We start from the raw sequence: 23,003 nt of genomic DNA, 5'->3' as shown, positions 1-23,003 counted from the left end.
AGACAATAAAAAAGAAAACTTCAGGCTGATATCCCTGATGAACATAGATGCAAAAATCCTAAACAAAAGACTAACAAACCAAACCCAGGAGCACATCAAAAAGTTAACTGACCATGTTCAAGTAGGCTTTCCTCCATAACCCTAGGATGCAAGGTTGGCTCAACATAGGCAAATCAATAAATGTGATTCACCATATAAACAGAATTAAAAACAAAAGCCATATGGTAATTTCAATCGATGTAGAAAGAGCTTTTGATAAAATCCAACATCCTCCATGGCAAAACCCTTAAGAAATTAGGCATCAAAGGGAAGTACCTCAAAATAATAAGAGCTATCTCTGACAAACCCACAGCCAGCATCATACTGAATAGGAAAAAGCTGGAAGCATTCTTCTTGAGAACTAGAACATGGCAAGGATGCCCCCTCTCATCACTCCTGTTTAACATAGTACTGAAAGTCCTAGCCAGAGCAATCAGGCAAGAGAAAAAAATAAAACGCGTCCACATAGGAAAATAAGAAGTCAAACTATCTCTCTTCAAGGATGACATGATTCCATATCTAGAAAACCCTAAACACTTTGCCAACAGGCTCCTAGAACTGATAAACAACTTCAGTAAAGTTTCAAGATACAAAATTAATGTACAAAAATTAGTAGCATTTCTATACATCAATAACGTTCAAGCTGAGAAATCTCAAATTAGAAACCTCAAGTTAGAAAGATCTCAAATTAACAATCCAACTTCACACCTAGAAGAACTATGAAAATGAGAATGTTTTTGTAGCTCATCAGGAATGCAATCACATTTACAACAACAACAGAAAGGATAGAATACCTAAGAATACCTCTAACCAAGCAGGTGAAAGATCTTTACAAGAAGTGCAAAACACTATTGAAAGAAATCAGAGATGACACAAACAAATGAAAAAACATTTCATGCTCAAGAATTAACATCATTAAAACGGCCACACTAACCAAAGCGATTCATAGATTCAATGCTATATCTATTAAACTACAAATGTCATTTTTCACATAATTAGAAAAACTATTCTAAAATTCACATGAAACCAAAAAACAGCCTGAATAGCCAAAGCAATTCTAAGCAAGAAGAACAAAACTAGAGGTATCACATTACCCAACCTCAAAGTATACTATCACACACCTACAATTATTATCTGATCTTCAGAAAAACTGACAAAAATGAGTAAGAAGGAAAGAATTCTTTATTAATAAATGGTGCTGGGATAACTGGCTCACCATATGCAAGAGAATGGTACTGGACTCCTACCTTTCACTATATACAAAAATTAACTCAAGATAGATTAAAGACTTAAATGTAAGACTTCAAATTATAAAAATCCTAGAAGAAAATCTAGGAAATGTTCTTGACATTGGCCTTAGCAAATAATCTAAGTCCTCAAAAGCAATTGCAATGAAACCAAAAATTGACAATGGATCTAATTAAAATAAACAGTTTCTGCACAGCAAGAGAAACTGTCAACAGAGTAATGAGGTAACCTACCAAATGGGAGGAAATATTCGCAAGTTATGAATCTGACAAAGGCCTAAAATCCAGAATATATAAGGAACTTAAATCAACAAGCCAAAAACAAACAATCCCATTAAAAAGTAGGCAAAGGACATGAACAGACACTTCTCAAAAGAAGACATACAAGTGGCTAACAAACATGAAAAAATGCTGAGCATAACTAATAGAGAAATGCAAATCAAACCATAACGAGATACCGTCTCACATGAGTCAGAATGGCTTTTGTTGGAAAGTCAAAAAATAGATGTTGGTGGGGCTGCGGAGAACAGAGAACACTTACACACTGTTGGTGGGACTGTAAATTAGTTCAGCCACAGTGGAAAGCAATTTGGAGATTTCTCAAATAACTAAGAATTGATCTACCATACCACCCAGCAACCCCATTACTGGGTATATACCCTAAGGAAAATAAATTATTCTCTCAAAAAACACATGGACTTGTATGTCTATCACAGCACTATTCACAATAGCAGAGACATGAAGTCAACCCATGAGCCCATCTATGGTGGATTGGATAAAGAAAATATGGTACACATATGTATCATGGAATAGTACACAGCCATAAAAAGAATGAAATTATGCTCTTTGCAGCAACATGGATGTAGCTGGAGGCCATTATTCTAAGTGAATTAATGCAGGAACAGAAATGCAAATACCACATGTTCTCACTTATAAGTGGGAGCTAAGTATTGGGTATACATAGACATAAAGGTGGGAACAATAGACACCAAAGACTATAAGAGAGGAGAGGAGAGGGAGGGAGTGGGGCATGGGTTGAAAAACTACCTGTTTGCTACTATGTTCACTACCTGGGTGATGGGTTCCATCATACTCTGATATGGTTTGGGTCTGTCCCCACCCAAATCTCATCTTGAATTCTCATGTGTTCTAAGAGGGACCTGGTAGGAGGTAACTGAATCACGGGGGCAGGTCTTTCCCTGCTGTTCTCATGATAGCAAATAAGTCTCATGAGGTCTGATGGTTTTAAAAAGGGGAGTTTTCCCTGCACAAACTCTCTTCTCTTGTCTGCCACCATGAAAGACATGCCTTTCACCTTCTGCCATGATTGTGAGACCTCTCCAGCCATGTGGAACTGTGAGTCCATTAAACATCTTTCTTTTGTAAATTGCCCAGTCTCAGGTATGTCTTTATTGGCAGTGTGAAAACAGACTAATACATACGCCAAACGTCAGCATTACACAATACACGTTTGTAACAAACCTACATATGTACATGCTGAATCTAAAATAGAAGTTAAAAAAAGTTAAACCCTGAAATATTTAAACAAACAAATAAATAAGATGTTAAAAAATCCTGTAGGAATTTAAATATGACATAAGTGATTTTTTTCCAATGACATAGAAATCTATTTTTACAAAGAAAGTTGAGAAGTAAAAGAATATATTGGTGTTTCTCCATAAAATTCTTGAGAAAAACTTTTGCTAGTGTTTGGAAACAATTCCCGGAGATAAACCAGATTAATAAGACTTAATCCTCAAGCAGAGAGAGCCAATTTATTGTGTTTCCAGAGTATAATAGTAATGTTCCTCAAAAACATGAAACTTCTTTATTGCCCTCTGTGTCCCAATGTGTCTACTTAAAGTATCTTCCCCTGTTCACTCCATCCCATACCTGCCCCAATTATTCTCTATAATATTAGGCTGTTTCACAATTGTCATATAAACCACTACTGTCTGAAATTATCTCTTCAGGTGTTTATTGGCTGTTTCCCTCCATTAGAATAAAAACCTTATAAGAAAAAGAGCACTGTCTTGCTAATTTCGACTATGCATGCACTCTCACATACGCACACACAACTTGTAGAAGAGTGGTTTTCAAATATTGTGTTCAATAAATACATGAATTAGTAAGTGAACAAAAGTCACCAAATAATGCTGTAAGTTTTGGAAGCTAGAAGGGAGAATCATTTGCGGGTAATTACCTCTGCATTTATCAAGATGCGCTTCCTAGTAATATAATAAATTGGTATTCTGGATCTTAACTCAATTGTTTGTAAGTTTAGGAAGAAATGTCGCCCGAGTCTTACCATTTCAGAGTGATGATACAACGTAAGAGATTTTTGAACCCCCTGACACAAATATGAGATTAAGATACAGCTATTTCTCCTGAGACATAGCCTGGAACAGTGAGACGCCCTTTTTTTTTTTTTTTTTTTTTTTTTGGCTATCTTCAGTGCTTCAGCCCACAGTTGTTCTAACCTTACCAAGAAAACAATAATTATATTCCAGTGACAGTTATGGAAAATAAATATTATAAAGTATCATCTTTTAAAAGCCCCTTTTCATTTCTTTCTTTCATTTGCTTTTAAATTAAAAAATAATAATTATAGATTCACCACAAGAAGTTGCAAAACAAAACAAAAAGTACAGAGTACAGGAACATTTCTTGTACCCTTCATCCAGTTTCCCACAATGGTGCTATTTTTGAACCATGAATATGGAAACAGAAAGTAGGATCTAATCTGTCTCAATACATACCAAAATGAGAATAAATCTCATGCCATTTTTCTTCATTTGCTCAATCAGAAGACTGAGGTTTTGAAAGTTGGCACTGAGGGTGAAATCCAGCTTCCGGTTCATGTAATCGATGTCTACATGCTGGACGTCCTGCAGAAAGAAGCAGCAAGGTGCTTGGAACCCTGCAGCAGGTGCCCTGCAGGGCACACTAACTGCTCTACCAGGCCCCTGATCCTGCTGCCCGCCTGCCCCAGTCCAGGCCCGTCTTCATTCCTCATCTCATTACTTCCCTCTGCTGACTTTTCAATTCTGCAGATTGAAATTGCTTTCTGATGCCTGCATGCAGTTCACCTGTGCTCACTCCTTCTCCTTCTGTTTCCCCAATTGGAACTCTATCCCCTTTCCTTTCCTCAATTCATGTCTTTCCCGCTCTTCAAATCTCAAACTCGGTCTGTCAAACAAAGTTCTAATTGAAATGTTCAAGGGTAGAAACTGGGACTTTCCTAGGAAACAAACAGGATTGTATATCTGGGGTTTTTTTCTACAGTAAATCTGGCTGATTGTTAAAAACTCTCAATAAACTAGGTACTAAAGGAGCATATCTCACAATAATAAGAACCATAGATGACAAACCCACAGCCAATATCATACTGAATGAGCAAAAGCTGAAAGCATTCCCCTTGAAAACCAGCACAAGACAAGGATGTCCTCGTTCACCACTCCTATTCAACGTAGTATTGGAACTTCTGGCCAGGGCAATCAGGAAAGAGAAATAAATAAAAGGGCCAGGCACGGTGGCTCACGCCTGTAATCCCAGCACTTTGGGAGGCCAAGGCAGGTGGATCACCTGAGATAAGGAGTTCAAGACCAGCCTGGCCAACATGGTGAAACCCCATCCCTACTAAAAATATTTTAAAAATTAGCCGAGCTTGGTGGCCCACACCTGTAGTCCTAGCTACTCAGGAGGCTGAGGCAGGAGAATCACTCAGGAGGCAGAGGTTGCAGTGAGCCGAGATTGTGCCATGACACTCCAGCCTGGGCAGCAGAGGGAGACTCCGTCTCAAAAAAAAAAAAAAAAAAAAAAAGAGAGAGAGAAATAAAGGGCATTCAGATAGGAAAAGAGGAAGTCAAACTTTTCATATCTGCAGATGACATGATCCTGTATCTAGATACTAGATCTTGTCATATAGACAAGATCCTATATCTAGAAAACTCCATCATCTCAGCCCAAAAGTTTCTTAACCTGATAAGCAACTTCAGCAAAGTCTCAGGATACAAAATCAATGTACAAAAATCTCTAGCATTTCTATGCACCACCAACAGTCAAGCCTAGTTCCAAACCACAAATGAACTCCCATTCATAATTGCCGCAAATAAAATACCTAGGAATACAGCTAACCAGGGAGGTGAAAGATCTCTACAAGGAGAACTACAAACCACTGTTCAAAGAAATCAGAGATGACACAAACAAATGGAAAAACATGCTCATAGATAGGAAGAATCAGTATCATTAAAATGACCATACTGCCCAGACCAATTTATAGATTCAATGTTATTCCCATTAATCTACCATTGACATTCTTCACAAAACTAGAGAAAACTGTTTTAAAATTCATATATGTAACCAAAAATGAGCCCAAATAGCCAAGGCAATCCTAAGCAAAAAGAACAAAGCTGGAGGCATCAGGCAATCCCCCTCAGGGCTACAGTAATCAAAACAGCATGGTACTGGTACAAGAACAGACGCATAAACCAGTGGCAAATAATAGAGAACCCAGAAACAAGACCATACACCTACAACTATCTGATCTTCTACAAACCTGACAAAAATAAGCAATGGGGAAAGGACTCCCTATTCAATAAATGGTGCTGGGAAAACTGGCCAGCCATATGCAGAATGGAAACTGGACCCCTTCCTTACACCAACATATAAGAACTACATTATTCTATAGCTTTCTGGAATGTCTACTCTCTCTATGCAGTACCAACCCAGGTTCCTGCACATGAAACTTACTCAAACCATGATTGTTGAATAATAACTAAAGTGGTTAATATTTAGTTGAAAAAAAAGAAGTTGCTTCTTTTTAGCCCAAGGGGATAGTCCCCTGCATTGCCATATGACCCTAGGTGAAACTTGTTTGGTAAAACAGAGACTTGTGCATAAGCCAAAATTTGGAAAAGAATAAACCAGCATATCATTAACATTGATTACTTTGGTAAGGTATATTTGTGGATTTTTTCATCTTGTAATTTTCCTATTTTCTAATTTCTGTTTAATAAGTACATAGTATTAAAGTATATACAAAGAAAAAAAATTCAGCCTGGATGTATCAAGTTATCTTTGATAACATCATAGCACTTCTAATATAAAATTAGCCACAAATTCCTGTAACTAATTACACCTTGGGCTGAGTGAGGGTTTCATACATAGGGAATCTGGGCTGCCACCATTGCATCATACAAACTGGAGATTTCAGCATCATTCTGGTATCCATAGCGACTCAGCTGGAATCCCAAGGCCCAGTATGGAATCATTGCTGGCCGACCGATCAACTAGAATAAAAAGAAAAATGCATCCAGATAGACTTCTTAGGGAAGAAAAGGTGGTTGACTTATACTTGAATAAACTTGAGTGTTTCTGCTAAGTACGGTCTAAGAGGCCTCACCCAAGAAAGATAAGAAAGTCCAATAAATGTGGAGCAACTACAGACATGCAGGATGATAGAAACGTTGTAAGTGAAGTTTTTTTTATATTCCGGAGTTTTCATTCTAGGAAACCAGAGAATTTTCTGGTTATTACTGATTAGCAAGTCTCAGGCTGTTTAGCAAGTGAGGAACACATGGGATATTAACATGGCTTTATAGAACCATAATACTAAAATATGATTTCAGCAAAGGCAGTAATAATCTAGTACTGACACTCAAGAGTCAAAGGAAAAAACTGCCCTATCTCAGTGCTAATAATGTGGTAATAGCCAATAAATATTTGACAATATATTGATGGACAGAATGGCTTCTAACCTCTGTGTATTGCTGAGTTACAAGTTCAGGGGTTGGCCCCAAAACAATGTAGAAGTCCAAAATCCCTCCTGTGGTGCGGTATGTCAGGGCCGGAGTGGGCTGTAATGTCACATCTGTAAGAAAAACACCACACATGAGGCACATCCTTGGAGTTGTAAATTACCCAGATAGAAAACCTGCTCTAAGATTTAGAATCAGAGGTGTATTTGCAGTACCCCAAATGTAATATGCAACCTCAGCAACTTTTATAACTGTGAATGGGAGCCAAAGTGTCACAGTAAAATAGGCTATGCCAGAGTAGGAGCCATAATTGATCAAAATTCCATGCCTAACACCTGATCCAGAGTTCTTAATAAATCTTGAATAAATAGATGAATAAATGGAAAGTCAAGTTTATTTGTTCCATTTCCCTTGCCCCCTGAATGTCTCTATTTCTATTGATACCAGGTCAAAATAGAGCGGTCACAGCTGTTTCTGGTGGTGCATGGGAGCTGTGCCTATGCCTTACCCATGGCATTGCTATTTAGCAGGAGCACTCCATGGGCACTACCATCCTCCTCCAGTGCCATGTAGTAAGGGTGGACACCATAGGAATTCTTCTTGTACTGGGAGTCACGAGGGTAATAAACAAAAAGAAAATTCAAGATATTGTTTTCATACCATAACCCAAACAGCAAACTCTTTACTCATCATTAAAGATTCAGCTCGATGTCATGTCCTTTGTTGGGCCTTCATTGACCCTCCCTTCTACTCCAAGTTAAAAGCTGTGTCTTCCCCACTTCATGCCTTCCTCATTTATTACTATATAATTCAATTATGTATTATTACATAATTCAGTGATTCCACTGTGCTATCACAATTTCTGCATCTATTTCTCTCACTAGCCTATAAGTCTCTGGAGAGCAAAGACAGTGTCTTATTAAATTTGTAGCTAAGCACTTAGTAATGTGCCTGACAAATAGAATATATTAAGTAAAAGTTTGTGAGATAAATAAAATCCGTAACTGACAGAGGGAAATATATATATATATTTGCGAGGGAAATATATATACATATATATGCCTTTTAGGGACAAAAGAATGTGACATGTGGCCTATTACAACTTAGAGCAGAATGTATCAATATAAGATGAAGTTGATGAGCAAGGTATCATATATAAGCGTAAGGATTAAAAGAGATTTACATCGAGAGAAACTGATTGCTAAACTTATTCCATTGTCCCTACCGCAGGTGGCTCATCACGAGCAAACATTCCCCATGTGTTCCAGGTCATGTTTCTTCTGAAAGTCGTGTGCTCAGTTTCCCCAAAGCCATAGATGTACTGAGACGGCAGACGCGTAGAAATGGAGAGAAACATGTCATTGAAGGTGAAGCCAGGGAGTTGAGAATCCCAACTGCAACACAAAAGCAGACCACGCTGAGCTGGAGACCACTGGCCAGAGCTACTTGGAATGTGTTTGGAATGTCTAGTTGATTCCAAAGCCTCCTTAATTATTGCACATTTAGATTCAGGTTCAAATACTGTGACATGACCCAGGTCATAACAATGGCCCTGACTCAGGACCAAAGTTCCATGTTACATTTCTCTTCTGTAGTTTGTCAGACTGAGAGCTCCTTTTCTGGGTCCTTGAGGACCATGACTCATTCTTCTATTTATTTCAAGTTCTCAGTGCCTGGAATATCAGCTTGAGTAAATATATAAATAAACAAACAGAGTTTAAGCAAACTTTCCAATAGAAAAGCGTGAAACTCTTAGAATAACTTCTCTTGAGTTGGCCAAAGGACTTCTTACCAAAGAGGGCAACAGCGAGGAAATCACTCGCACAGCCCAAGAGAGAAGACATACACAGGAAGGCAAAGGTGCACACACAGGTGACAGCTTCTACTGGGATAGGGAACCTCACCCCAGGCAAAATCCAGACCTTCACTTCATTCTATTCAGCAGCAGGACAAGAGATGGGAGATGACAATTCCTTTTATGCTTAACATTGTGAAAAGGCTTGAAGGCTTCTGTGTCCACAGAAGCAAATGTTACAAGAAGCTATTTCTTTCTCCTTTTTAACCTTTGCCCCTCTCTCCTGCCTCTTATTATTTCTTAATGAGACATAATATGGAACTCATTTGTATCTTAGGTTATCTGCTGTGCTTATTAAATAGAGTTTTCTGTTCTACTTAAGAACAGTAAGTAGAACATGTATTTTTCTTTCTCTGAAATCAAACAATACTTCATTTCTTTAAACTTTGATTGATTATTTTTGTTAACGACTAACCAAAAACAAATTACCCATTAAAGCATGGGAAAAATAGATATACTCTAACAAATGCACACATATTTCCATAGAGTCTCTGAGATTAATATTTCACTTGAATTAATTGTAACCACTGTAATTAAATCTAGAACTACTCTAATTAGAATCAAATAAATAGTGCTTACATCACAGTGCTGGAGTTTTTGCGTTGAATCTGGATTCCGAAAGGATTGTTCTGAATCCTGACATCATACAGACAGTTTTCAGGATCACCAGCTGGTTGGGGAGGGGTGTTCAGTGGTACTGGAACCTCATACCTTTTATTAGTGGGGTCATAGATCTGGCAAGAAGAGAGAAGAAAACTTTCTGTTAAGGTCTCAGACCTAAAACCCCTCATGCCACCCCATATAATTCAGTTTCCATGTTTTTGACCAGTTTGCACCATATCAGTAGGCATCAAACATCCCCAAGCGAATGGATGTGAGGCCTGCCTGCCCACTGTGCCCCATACAGATGCTGAAGTTCAAAAATGCCTCAGTAAAACCCATTCGAAGCCAAGGAGGGCTCTTCCTCTAAAGAATTTGTGATAGAAGGGGATAGAATTTCATAAATAGAATGTGTGTGTATATGTTTGTAAGTGTGTGGCATGTAGACATGTATGTGCATAGAAATGTGTAAATTTGTGTGTGTGTGTGTGTGTGTGTATGCATATTAGGAATTAGGGAATTGAGTTTTCATATGGACTCTGAGATCTCCTTACTGTTTGAGCTTCCAGATGTTGTACAGCTTTCCCATTCCTAAAGTTTCTCTTCTGTATCCACCCCTTGTTCCTACTTACTTCACAGGACTGACATGTGGGAAGAATAAAAGGTGTGAAAAGTGTTATGCAAGGATAAGGAGTTACACTATTATGAGTGACTATCCTCTTCGTCATATTATTAGCCCCAAATTTGTGCTTAGGTGAAGGTTTTCTCCTTTCTTTCTTTCTTTTTTTATTTTTATTTTTATTTTTAGATGGATTCTCACTCTGTCGCCAGGCTGGAGTGCAGTGGTGTGATCTTGGCTCACTGCAATCTCCACCTCCCGGGTTCAAGTGATTCCCGTGCTTCAGCCTCCTGAGTAGCTAGAACTACAGGCGTGCACCACCACACCTGGCTAATTTTTTTGTATTTTAGTAGAGATGGGGTTTCACCATGTTGGCCAGGATGGTTTTGATCTCCTGACCTCACCCACCTCGGACTCCCAAAGTGTTGGGATTACAGGCGTGAGCCACCACACCTGGCCAGGTGAAGGTTTTCTAAAGTTCTGCTTGGAAATTATGTTTCTTAGACACAAAGCAGCATCATTGCCTGGGAGCTTGTTAGGAATGCAGAACCTCAGGCCCCATCCCAGATTTTCTGAATTAGAACTTTTATTTTCACAAGCTGCCCCAGTGATTCATGATACATTACAATGTGGAAAGCAATGGCTACAGCTGAGCTGTCCAAGGTGCTGTCCACAAGCCACACATGGCCTTTGAGTGCCTGACATGGGCTAGTCTGAACTGAGATTCACTAGAAATGCAAAATATACACCAGATTTTGAAGACTTAGCATAATTAGAAGATTGCAAAGTATCTCCATCAAATTTTGATTTCAAGGTGAAATGATCATATTTTAGCACATTGGTTAAATAAAATATTATTAAAATGAATTTCACTTTTAAAATATACATTTAAAAATGCACCTACTGGAAGATATGTGTGGCTCACATTATGTTTCCAGGAGACGTATTTTTTAAATGTGCATAGCAGTAGATCTCAAAGTTTGGTGTCTTGACCTGCAGCATCAGCCTCACCTGGGAGCTTGTTAGAAATGCAGATTCTCGAGGCCGGGCACGGTGGCTCACGCCTGTAATCCCAGCATTTTGGGAGGCCAAGGTGGGTGGATCACCTGAGGTCAGGAGTTCGAGACCAGCCTGGCCAAAATGGTGAAACCCTATCTCTACTAAAATACAAAAAATTAGCTGGGTGTGGAGGCGGGTGCCTGTAATCCCAGTTACTTGGGAGGCTGAAGCAGGAGAATCACTTGAACTCGGGAGGCAGAGGTTGCAGTGAGCCAAGATCGCACCACTACACTCCAGCCTGGGCAACAAGAGTGAAACTCTGCCTCAAAAAAAAAAAAAAGAAAGAAATGCAAATTCTCAGGCTAGGCCCCAGCCCAGGTCTACTGAATTGGAAACCTTAGGGGTGAGGGCCAGAAATCTGGATTTTAGAATGATCTGAAGGATGTTCTGATGCATGCTGCAGTTTGAGAACTACTGCTAGAGAAAATAATTCTAATATTAGAATTAAGTTAATGTCTCTCGTATGAGTTTGCCACAAAGCAGATGCATTTTTCTCAGGGCTAAAGGATGATTCTTTGATGATGTTTATGACCTAGAATACTCATCATTATAGGGAATTCATGGTCCTCATAGATCTAAGGTCGCATCCTGGCTTTACCGTCTACTTTCTGACCTTTCCCTCTCTACAGGCCTTAGCTCCCTCATCCATAACATGAGGGATTTGGATGAAAAGCTGTTTCAGCCAGGCACAGTGGCTCATGCCTGTAACCCCAGCACTTTGGGAGGCAGAGGGAGGTGGATTGCTTGAGGTCAGACATTTGAGACCGGCCTGGGAAACATGGCAAAACCCCGTCTCTACAAAAAATACAAAAATTAGCCAGGTGTGTTGGCGCACACCTATAGTCCCAGCTACTTGGGAGGCTGAGGTGGGAAGATGGCTTGAGCCAGGGAGGTGGAGGTTACAGTGACCTGGGATTGTGCCCCTGCACTCCAGCCTGGGTGACAGTGGGAGACCCTGTCTTGAAAAGAAAAAAATGTTTTAATTGTTTCAATGACTTCTATCCATACAGAACTGTAAGTTAAAAACTCCATATTGAGAACCAGAATCTGCAACATGGGCCTTACCTTGACCTGCAGCATGGTTGCTGTGTGATAGATCACGTTCAGGCGGAGGAAGCTGATCTTTGCAGAGAAAGAATCAGAGGCGGCAGCAGCAGCTGACTCAGGGGCCATCAGGAGGGAAAGGTCTGCAGTGATGCTGGTGTTCAGGTACTGAATGTCACTAGCAACATAATTAGGGATGGTGTCATAGTAACAGGTGGGCACTCCAGGAGTAAATGTGTCCTGGAATAACAGGAGAAAGTCTTGCTCAGCCCCTGATACAACACCAAAGCTCTCATTACTGAAGAAGCTGGTTAACACAGACTAAGTCTCTGATACATGTCCATGGTTATGGGTTGAACTGTGTCCCCTAAAAAAGATGTTAAGTCCTAACTCCTGATACCTGTAAATGTGACTATTTGGAAGTAGGGTTTCTGCAATGAATAAATTAAGATGAGGTCATTGGGATAGGCCTTGATCTGGTATTACTGGTATCCTTATTAATAAGGAAAATTTGGACACAGCGATAGACAGGTACACATGTGACTATGAAGACAGAGAGTGGGGTGATGCATCTACAAGCAAAGAAATACCCTCAAGGTCCTCAGAAGGAACCAGCTCCACTGACACCATGATCTCACTTCTAGACTCCAGAATTTTGAGGGAATAAATTCCTGTCATTCTATGCCACTCAGTTTGTGGTACTCTGTTATGGTAGCCCTAGCAAATGAACACATCCATTTTTTAAACACACACATTGACCCTCTATAATGAATGAACAGTGACGGAGCAGCAGGAAGTTTGATCTGGAGACAGGAGCCTCCAGGCAGGGTTCTACTCCCAGTGTCCTTATTGCTTCCCATGCAATCTAGAGGAAATCACTTGTTCTTTCTAGTTTCCATTTTCTCTATTGTTCAAATAAAGAGGAACAGCCTGACCTTACCCTTTCTGCTTGTGTTCTCCAATAGACAAAACAAGATTGGTTAAAATATGCAATGCATAATGCATACCCAATGTACATTATTATGTTTAAAATTGGGTTTTTAATGATATGGTCGGAGTGGCAATGATAATGGCAATAAGTTTCTCCTGATTCAGGATATCTGAGGAACATACTGATGACCTATCTTGTAGAGTTGGCAAAAGGCATGTTGCACAGTGTCCTGGTTTTCTTTAAGCCACAGACATTTGAAAAGTGTTTTCTAGGTGCTTAATTACTTCTGGGACAGTTTTTACAACTTCCTGATCAATGTGGTCATCTGTTTCTGGTCATTTACCTCCCAAAGACACCCCCGCTGCCTACAACTCTCCTTAGAGGCTGTTGGATCATCAGGGTAGCAGTTGAACTTCTCCAGGTCACTGACAGGAAGATTCCACCTAATAGAGAATTCTTGTCCCAGTACCAGTCCTTGCAGATTGGTGATGGTTACCACCTGGGGAAAGAGACAGTCACGGTGACAAAGGAAGGGAGGGAAAGCCACCCAGAAAGAGTTCTTGGTTGGAAGTCTGGAAGTCAGGACAAGGGCATCTGTTCCTTCCTTCAAAACCATTTTGCCATGAGATATTCAGAACTTGGCTGATTCCTGGGTTTTCTCACTTCATGGAGTCATTGTGGAAGTATTGGATGGGAAGAGTTTTCATCATGCTAATGAGTGTAGATCACAGGCAGGACTGTCATTGTTAGGCTTACTGTCCTCTGGGTGTGATGCTTATCAATTTAATAAAAGTAGTAATAACAACAATAGCTAAACTTTATGGAGCATTCATACAAGCCAAGCACTGTGATAACCACTTTATAAGCATGATCTCCATTAATCCTAGAGAGCAGTTCCATGCTGTGAATGTTATGACTATCTCCATTTTACAGAACAGAAAACTAAGATACAGAGACACTTAATACCCCACGAGCTGAGATTGGAGCCCCATTCTGCCTAACTCTAGAAATCAAACTCTTATCCTATGCTATATGTCTTGTCAACATGGAAGGGGGCTGATCTAAGAAATAATGAATTTCCCAGAACTTGAAATATTCAACTAACAGTGTAAGGGAATCATTCAGTAAGAGCAAAACTGGATTTCTCCTTGTGTTACTCCACTCACATTTTATTAATGGTATGAAAATAGCCTAAAACGCTAAGAACAAATATCAACTGTTTCTCAAAGAGATTCTCCCTTCAATGAGAGGACCAATGTGTAAATACCCATTGCACAATCTAGTCACTATGTCACAGCTGGGATCAGTGTCTCATTTTAACTGTGCCCAGAGAAGAACTTCCTTCTCTCAGGGTTCTGACTCCCGCTATTTTCTTCAGAGCCCTGATAAAAACAAAGCAGAGAGGTCTTTCTTTAGCATGCACACGTTTCTCCTGCATCCTCTCTGTGATGTGTTGGACCTCCCAGCAAGTCAGTTGTGTCTGATTGCCCACGGTTAAAAGAGCAAAGTAGGGCCGGCTGTCAGAGCCAAGTCCTCTGGAAAGCGCCCCGCAGAATGGAAGGATCTCTTACCTTTGTGGAAGCACTGTAGACAACGCTTGGATGGGAGGTGGCAACATTATTCAGTAAGACGGTAAAATCAGCTGGCTGTTTGTCCATTCCCAAGATTGTGATATCTGTAAACATGAGGTTGTCAGTGTCCGTATAATTATTATTTATAATCTTTGCTTGTAGATGGTTCTGGGAGAGGGAAAAAAGTCAGATTAGAAACCAGGTACTTCAGACCCTTATTATCCCTAAATACCAGTCAATGTCTCATTTTCTGAGATCCAAGCTGTTTCCTTTTCTCTGCAGTTTCAAATGTTGCTAGGTCATCATCCTTAGGGAACTCGTTCACTCAGACTCTTATCAATCCTAAATTTTTAAGTAATATTTCATCTTTGCTTGGTTCACTGGTTCTTTACTGATTTTATTAATGAGAAAATATGTCCCTGACACTGTAGAATTTTCAAGCAGACAAGATAGGTACTCACACAGTAAACAAAAAGATAAGAGCCTCATTGGGACACAAAGATAAAGACATACACATATACACCAAAAGGGCCCAAGTAATTTTTTTCCTTTTATTTTACTAATAATGATGATAAGAGCTAAGAATATTTGAGTGTGTATTATGTGCCAGGCACTGTGCTAAGCATTTGACATGTATTACTTCATTCAGTTTTCACAGCAGACTATGAGGTTGAAGCTATAATTACTCTCATTTTTCAGATGAGGAGACTGAAGCACAGAAAATTAAATAACTTATTTAGGGAACAAAGGTGACACAGTTGAGCTATGACAAAGAAGGTAGAAATTAAGACTGAAGAAAAAAGTAGCAGTTTGATAATTTAAAAAATTAGAAGTCCCATACATATATGCCCAAATGATTTTTTACAAAGACAGATTTTTTCAACAAAGGTGCTGGGGCAACGGGACATACACAGGTAAAAGGTTGAACCCCAACCTAAATCTTACATATTATATAAAAATTAACTCAAAATATATCACAGACTTAAATGTAAAAGGTAAGACTATATTTTTTTAAATGAGAGATAATATTCAGAATCTAGGACTTGGCAAAGAGATCTTAAACTTGACATCAAAAAGCACAATCTATAAGGAAAATAATGATAAATTAGATTCATCAGAATTAAAAACGTACATATATAGATGGTAAACAGACATATGAAAAGATGTTAAACATCATTAGCCATCAGAGAAATACAAATTAAAAACACAATGAGCTATAACTACACACCAATCAGAAAAGCCTAAAAAATTAGTGACAACATCAGATGCTGGCCATGATGCAAAGATATTAGATCACTCATATGTTGCTGGTGGAAGTGAAAACAGTGCAGCCATTCTGGAAAACAGTTTGGAAGTTTATTATAAAACTAAACATGCATTACCATAAGACCCAGCAACTGCACTCTTAGGCACTTATTAAAGAGAAAAAAAAACTTATTGCCAGGCGTGGTGGCTCATGCCTGTAATCCCAGCACTTTGGGAAGCTGAGGTGGGCGGATCATGAGGTCAGGAGTTCGAGACCATCCTGATCAACATGGTGAAACCTCGTCTCTACTAAAAATACAAAAATTAGCTGGGCGTGGTGGTGCATGCCTGTAATCCCAGCTACTCAAGAGGCTGAGGTAGGAGAATCTCTTGAACGCAGGAAGCGGAGATTGCAGTGGGCTGAGATCACGCCACTGCACTCCAGCCTGAGCAACAGAGCAAAACTCTGTCTCAAAGCAAAACAAAACAAACAAAAAAAAACTTAGGTTCACATCAAAACCTATACATGAATGTTAGTAGCAATTTTAATTTATTTGTAACAGCTCATGACTGGAGCCAACCCATATACTCCTCATCAAGTGAGTGATTTTTAAAAGGTGGTACGCCCATAACCTGGAACACTACTCAGCAATAAAAAGGAGCAAGCCATTGTCACACACAACTTGGATGGGTTTTGAGGGAACTATGCTGAATGAAAAAGCCAATCCCAAAGGTTGCAAACTGTTTAGTTCTCTTTACAGAACACTCTTGAAAGGACAAAATTATAGAAATGGCGAACAGATGATTGGTTGCCAGGGGCTGAGGAGGGATAGGGGGAGGAAGCAAGTGGACACGCTATTAAAGGGCAGCAGGAGAGATCTTTGTGCTAATGAAATGTTCTGTATATCGACAGCATCAATGCCAGCATTCTGGTTTGAAATTGTGCTATAGGTTTATAAGATGTTACCATAGGAGAACCTGGGCATAGGAGTACATGGGAACTCTATGCTAGTTCTTACAGTTGCATGGCGATCTTTAATTATCTCAAAATAAAAAAGTTACTTTAAGATATATATTTTGTATATCTTATATATGTAATATTATATATATTCTATATCTTAAAGTAGATCCATTTTTATATATATAGATATAGATACATATATACATTTAAAAGAAAGGAGAAATAAGAGAGAGAGAAAGACCACTTCAAAAAAAAGTTCTGCCCATACACAATCAGGTTTCTAAGAAAACCAAGTCAGAATTCCCTCATTTTCTGCTAGCCTTGCTGCTTTTTCTTCTCTCAGTCCCCTTGGGAAATAGATATGAGGCAAGCGATATTCTGTATCTTCCAGCCTTTAAAAGCCACTACTTTATACCTGTGCCAAAGGCCAAGTTTTACGTGCTACAAAGGACAGCCATTATGGAAGAACCTTAAAAAGGTGCTATACCACTCACTAACCCAGCCACACCTCATATACACTTGCAAACCTCAAAAAAGGCACATCTTGGAAGCCAGGACCCATCACATAAAACTCAAAGGCAATGGTTTTTTTTCCAGGAAAAAAAAAGTTCTGCACAGAACTCATACTGGTTTTGTAGCAGCTTATAAGCCTGACACATTAAACACTTTCATGTTCATTTGATTCCTTTTTGGAATCACGACAGTAAAACCCTGTCTCTGTGGCACATAACCATGTGTCTATATTAAACTAAAAACTCAAAGAGCCTTCCCAGCAAGGAGCATATGCTGTGTGTTCCTCAAACAAAGTACTTACAGAGGTAACAGAGAAATCATATAGAATATACTTCTTTTCAGTTACAGCATCTAAAAAAGAAAGAGGAGTACCCGTTACTATGGGAAGCCAATCAGCCAGGGAGTCCTGCTCTTCTCTTCATTTCATCTGGAATTCCTTTACCAACCATCTAGTTCTGCTCATCTGAGTTCTGTGTGTTTTTTTCAAACTTCTGCAAATATTTCCTGGACCATTTTCTCTAAATTCACATGTCAGTCAGTGGTATCATTTCGCTGGCATGTAAAACATTTTGATTTGCATTATATTTATCTATATGTGCATTGTATCTATCCTGCTGGATCATGAGTTCCTCGAGGTCAACACAATACATACTAATTCCATGTAGGACAGGATTTTTATATAATCACGTAAGCTCATGTGAGGTGTTTACATGGAAACCTTACAGTGAAAAGACACACTATACAAATTAGATATTTCTTCCACAAACCAAAGCAGTATTTTCCAAAGCTATTAAAAAAGTGTATTATCTGTTATTAATAATAATATCCAAGGAAGAGAATAATTAAGCTAAATGCAATAATGCCAGTTGCTTTGGTAGAGTCAGTAACACATAATTTGTGCATTTGAAGTCTATTTTAATGCATTGTGCCTGGCTAATGGAATTTTCAGAATGGATTTTAACCCATTGACTCTAAGCTACAGATGTAAACGACAGTGCTAATAGGGTTAGTATCATACTGGGCAGCCTATGATGACTAATTTTTAGGGAGAACCACAGTGATCCACAGGGATGGTGCCTTGAGAAAGTCTACCTTTAGATACACCGTCATCCCAGTACAGCTCCCCCTTTGCTTCTCTCTTATAGTCCAAAGCGATGATGAGTCCCAGGGAATTCCTCCGGCTGTAAAAGAGTACTTCCCAGTTTCAGAGAATGTAGACGAGATGGAACTGTGTGAAACCAGCCGCCTTCAGCCCCCAGGGACAGATAATCCAAGAGTCTATACCAGAAACTGCGTAGATGTTGATATTGGGTGGACACATGGGAGCTGGGTGTGGGCAGGCAGCAGGGGTTGACAGTGAGTGGACATAAAGGGAAGGGTGGACAGAGGCAGTTCCTACTGAAAACTGTTTGGGTTGCAATACATAATACCAACAATTAGCCTTATTAGGTGCTTACCATGTGTCAGGCACTCTTCTAAGTGTCCCGCACACATTATCATTTATATTAATTCATTTAACCCTCATAATAACTCTACAAAGTTAAACTATCATCATCTCCAGTTTACCAATAATAAGCAGAAGCACAGAGAAGTAAGTTACCCAAGGTAAACACATCCAGTATGTAGCCCAAACCAAGGCTTGAACCCAGGTTCTGTAGAATCTGAGCTCTTGACCCTCAAACGATGTTGACTTCCACATGATAACCTTTATCTCCTATTTAACTCAAATTCTTTCCCACAGTAGGGAATATACCTAAGGACAATTTCTGGCCATAGGGAGATCCTCCTCAGTGATTACTTTGACTAGTCCTATAATCTGATTCAATCTCAAAGTGAAGGACTCTGCAGATGTCCTTAGCAGACTACTGTCTACTAAATAGGGACTAAGATGCCAATTTTGGATCAACTTTGAAAGGAGTAGGGGATGATTACTGATGGGTGACTTACCCCTTGGCTCATCCACAAAAACCCCTATTTGTCTTTCTCATAATGCCCTGCTGCATTAGAGCACCAGAATAGTCATACCTTAGAAGAGTAAGGAGCTTACCTGGCTTCTGTGGTTGTGTTTGGCTTCTGAGTGGGAAATATGTAGCCCCCTCGCAGATGAAGTCCTATCTTATCACCTGGGAGAAGCATATTCACCAACTGTTTCCTCCATGGGATGGCCACTCCCTAATCAGCAACAACAACAAAAGATAGATCAGGTAATAAGCTGTTTCAGCTAGGAGAGGCCTTAGGTATCATCTCATTCAGTTGACATATTTTAAAGAAGAGAAAAGCACAGACCCCCAAAGTAAAGTGACTTGCTGAAAGTATATGGGTAGTAGAGGGCAAAGCTGACACTCCAACCCCCTTTATTTATTTACATTACATCAAGGTGTAGCCCACACCTGGGCTTCAGTTTCTAGACTATCACAGCCAAATGGCAAAGCCTAGTCCTGATAGCTACACAATAGCCAGGTTGATATAATGAATTTCCATAAATCTACTCCAGTTATTCAAATTATTTCATTGTACATTTGGAAAGGCCTTCTGCTATGGTCTGAATGCCTGTGTAGCCTCAAAATTTATATGTTGAAACTTAATACCCAGAGTGATAGTATTAAGGGGTGGAGACTTTTGTGAGGTGATTAAGTCATGAGGGAGGAGCAAGGAGGTGCCATCAATGAAGCAGAGAGGGCCTTCACCAGACACGGAATCTGCCAGCACCTCGATCTTGGACTTGCCAGCCTCCAGAACTGTGAGCAATAAATTTGTGTTGTTTATAAATTACCCAGTGTAAGGTGTTTTTTTGCCTTATCCTGAACCAACTAAGATGCATTTCTCACAGAAAAAGGACCACAATCAACTAACTATAAATCTTGTACTATTTTTCTATGGCAAGCTCCCAAGACTGCTGCTTTAGAATTGCCCTCTGCTAGAGGCAGGTCTCTGAGCCAACCAGGGCTGCCTTACTTACTGTCTCATAGTCATACCAGGTGGCATCAGGTATGTATGCTTTCACTTCGTCCACACCCTAGGTAAACAACAACAATGAGTAGCATTAGCATTCCCCTCTCTACAGTTTACAAAACACCTCCAGGCATCATTGCATGTGCTTATCTGAACAATCCTGAGAGACGTTGGATCATCCCATTCTACAAAGGAAAACACAGACACATAAAGTTTGAGCAATTTACCCAAAGCAGAATGTAGCTAAAAATGATTTGTTTTGCTCAAAGCTGCTGCACTTTCTAAGAGAAGCAGAGAAAGTCCATTCACTGAGTTAGTCACATAATTTGACAGTTGGGAGGACAGTAAGCCAGCCAGGCCCCAGGAAAGCCTCCCAGCAGGGCCACTGGTTGTTTAGCGGGACCTGTCATCAGATGGTGTGGCTAAAACACCAGCTAAAAGGGCCTTTGACATGGGTACATTGGCAATATTTCATGTTTACAACCAGATCAGCATAATCTTTCCTGATCCTTGCCCCACACTTTGCCACTCACCCCTGCTTCCAATCACACTTAATAGGATACACATGGTCCTTCATAGTTGGCCTTCAGAACATCGCTTTCCCTTTGCCCAGCACTCCTCTCTCCCCCGCTTCTCGTCTCCACAGGTATTCTCTCTTTGCAGCCCAGCCTAACCCAATCCAAGAGCACACCCACTCTGGACAAAGGAAACTATAGACAGATGTTCAGCACATACACCCCAAAGTATTTAAAGCCATTGTCAATGCTGCAGCCATATGCCTAAGGACTTAGGCTTTAATTTTAAGGCAATTTTACAACATAAAAATTGTTTTGTTTGGTGGGGCAGTGGGACCAAGATTTACTACTTTTTAAAAAATTTCTAAACTTTCATGGTCTCTCTCATTTCTATTCATATTTTGATATAAATGCAATCATAGATACTCAGGAACCAACTTATCCAGCATAGAACCATGAGGACAAGTGCAATACCCCCTTTCATTGTTTAGATGATAAACATACTTCATATAAAACAGGCGTGATGAGGAGTCCAGGTCCCCATAAGAACTGCTCATGCACATCCCACGTGGCTGAGTCCTGGTAGAACCTAGTAAAAAGGTAGCACAGTGAAGGCAGGTGAAGTCTCCAATACAGGACAACAGCACATTAGGTAACAACAAGATCCTAACTAACCTTGCTATCACTAACAAAGTCAAGTGAAACTACAATCAGAAAGGGAGTCTTTGAGAATCAGGAAACTCACTCGTGTATAAGGGGCCTTGCTACCGTCTCTCCCTGGGTGTGAGCACGGTAGAAAAGGGTATAGAGATAGGGCAGCAAGGTGTAGCGGATGTTCAGATAATGTCTGGAGGAATTCAGCAGCAGGGAATCGGCACCAAAGGCAGCAGGATCCTGGTCCTAGGAGAAAATGGAAGGAACGGCTGAATATTTCTTTCCATCATAGTTCAGAAGTTCTCTTACAGTAAGAAGTTTCCCAGATGAAAGTAGCCAGTTCCTCCAACTTGGAGAACATCAAAGCATTTCTAGAACTGAAAAGATACTGACCCTACTCCTTCATTTTATACATGAGAAAACAATATCAAGGATTATATGACTTTGCCAATGTAGAATTGCAAGCAAGTTGCAGTTTAAATTTGGTGTCTATCGGCCAGGCACAATGGCTCCTGCCTGTAATCCCAGCACTTTGGGAGGCTGAGGCAGGTAGATCACAAGGTCAGGAGATGGAGACCATCCTGGCCAACATGGTGAAACCCTGTCTCTACTAAAAATACAAAAATTAGCTGGGTGTGGTGTCACGTGCCTGTAATCCCAGCTACTCGGGAGGCTGAGGCAGGAGAATCGCTTGAACCAGGGAGTTGGAGGTTGCAGTAAGCTGAGATTGTGCCATTGCACTCCAAACTGGCAACAGAAAAATAAAAAATAAATAAAAATTAAAAAAATTGGTGTCTGTCTTCTGAGGGCAGTTTGTAGCAGCCCCAGAGTGAAATGGAAGCCCCACAGGGGTTGTCATGGAGATAAAGTGGGACCTGCTCCCTCCAAAGTTGCTCCAATTTATTTTATATGTTGAGGTTTCTCATAATATATTATTTGGAAAATAATATAAGTTGTACAACTACTAAAAAAAAATCCACTGCCTTATAAGCCACATTGCCTGCCACCACGGTCTGTAATCCACCATTTCCTTTCCATGTGCTTGTGTGAATTTTAATTTTAACATTTTATGTCCAGTTTTATCTGTAATGTTTCCATCATCAACATTTGTTTTATTTTCCCTATCCCAAAGATTAGTGACCTCTATTTATTCTTTGACATACATTGTGCAAATAAATTATGAAGATGGTTTTTAGCGGATTTTATCCAAAAGTAAAAAAATAACCCTTCAGAAGAAAAATCTAATTTTCCTTGGACCCAGAGATGGAAATTTTCCATCATTGATCAGCATTCATTTTGTTCATTTTTCATGTAATTTGGAACATGTGAAAGACATACACGTCATCTTTTGACATGTCATCCTATACTGCATTACTGAGACTGAGTTTGGGATACAGTTACCTGAACTTTTTTTTCTTTTGCTCCCTAAGAGGCCCATT

At 39.7% G+C, this 23,003-nt stretch overlaps 1 protein-coding gene across 1 annotated transcript in view; it reads right to left on the bottom strand.

The window, feature by feature from the left end:
- The window catches only part of LOC116814442 (probable maltase-glucoamylase 2), a 107,155-nt gene that overhangs the window by 43,563 nt on the left and 40,589 nt on the right, over positions 1 to 23,003 (bottom strand). Inside the window, exons 17-31 of the mRNA XM_032761983.2 lie at positions 21,656 to 21,810; positions 21,415 to 21,499; positions 20,403 to 20,459; positions 19,491 to 19,615; positions 18,536 to 18,624; positions 17,745 to 17,794; positions 14,725 to 14,892; positions 13,497 to 13,652; positions 12,244 to 12,462; positions 9,480 to 9,634; positions 8,271 to 8,439; positions 7,554 to 7,650; positions 7,046 to 7,158; positions 6,452 to 6,577; positions 4,046 to 4,174 (exon numbers count right to left, since the gene is read on the bottom strand). Coding sequence (XP_032617874.1) covers positions 4,046 to 4,174; positions 6,452 to 6,577; positions 7,046 to 7,158; positions 7,554 to 7,650; positions 8,271 to 8,439; positions 9,480 to 9,634; positions 12,244 to 12,462; positions 13,497 to 13,652; positions 14,725 to 14,892; positions 17,745 to 17,794; positions 18,536 to 18,624; positions 19,491 to 19,615; positions 20,403 to 20,459; positions 21,415 to 21,499; positions 21,656 to 21,810 — 1,893 coding nt within the window. The remainder of the gene's footprint in view (positions 1 to 4,045; positions 4,175 to 6,451; positions 6,578 to 7,045; positions 7,159 to 7,553; positions 7,651 to 8,270; positions 8,440 to 9,479; positions 9,635 to 12,243; positions 12,463 to 13,496; positions 13,653 to 14,724; positions 14,893 to 17,744; positions 17,795 to 18,535; positions 18,625 to 19,490; positions 19,616 to 20,402; positions 20,460 to 21,414; positions 21,500 to 21,655; positions 21,811 to 23,003) is intronic.

Source organism: Hylobates moloch, unplaced genomic scaffold (genome assembly GCF_009828535.3).
Source record: "Hylobates moloch isolate HMO894 unplaced genomic scaffold, HMol_V3 SCAFFOLD_1, whole genome shotgun sequence".
In the NCBI taxonomy this organism is placed as follows: domain Eukaryota; kingdom Metazoa; phylum Chordata; class Mammalia; order Primates; family Hylobatidae; genus Hylobates; species Hylobates moloch.
This window is presented reverse-complemented; position numbering and strand designations above follow the sequence as displayed.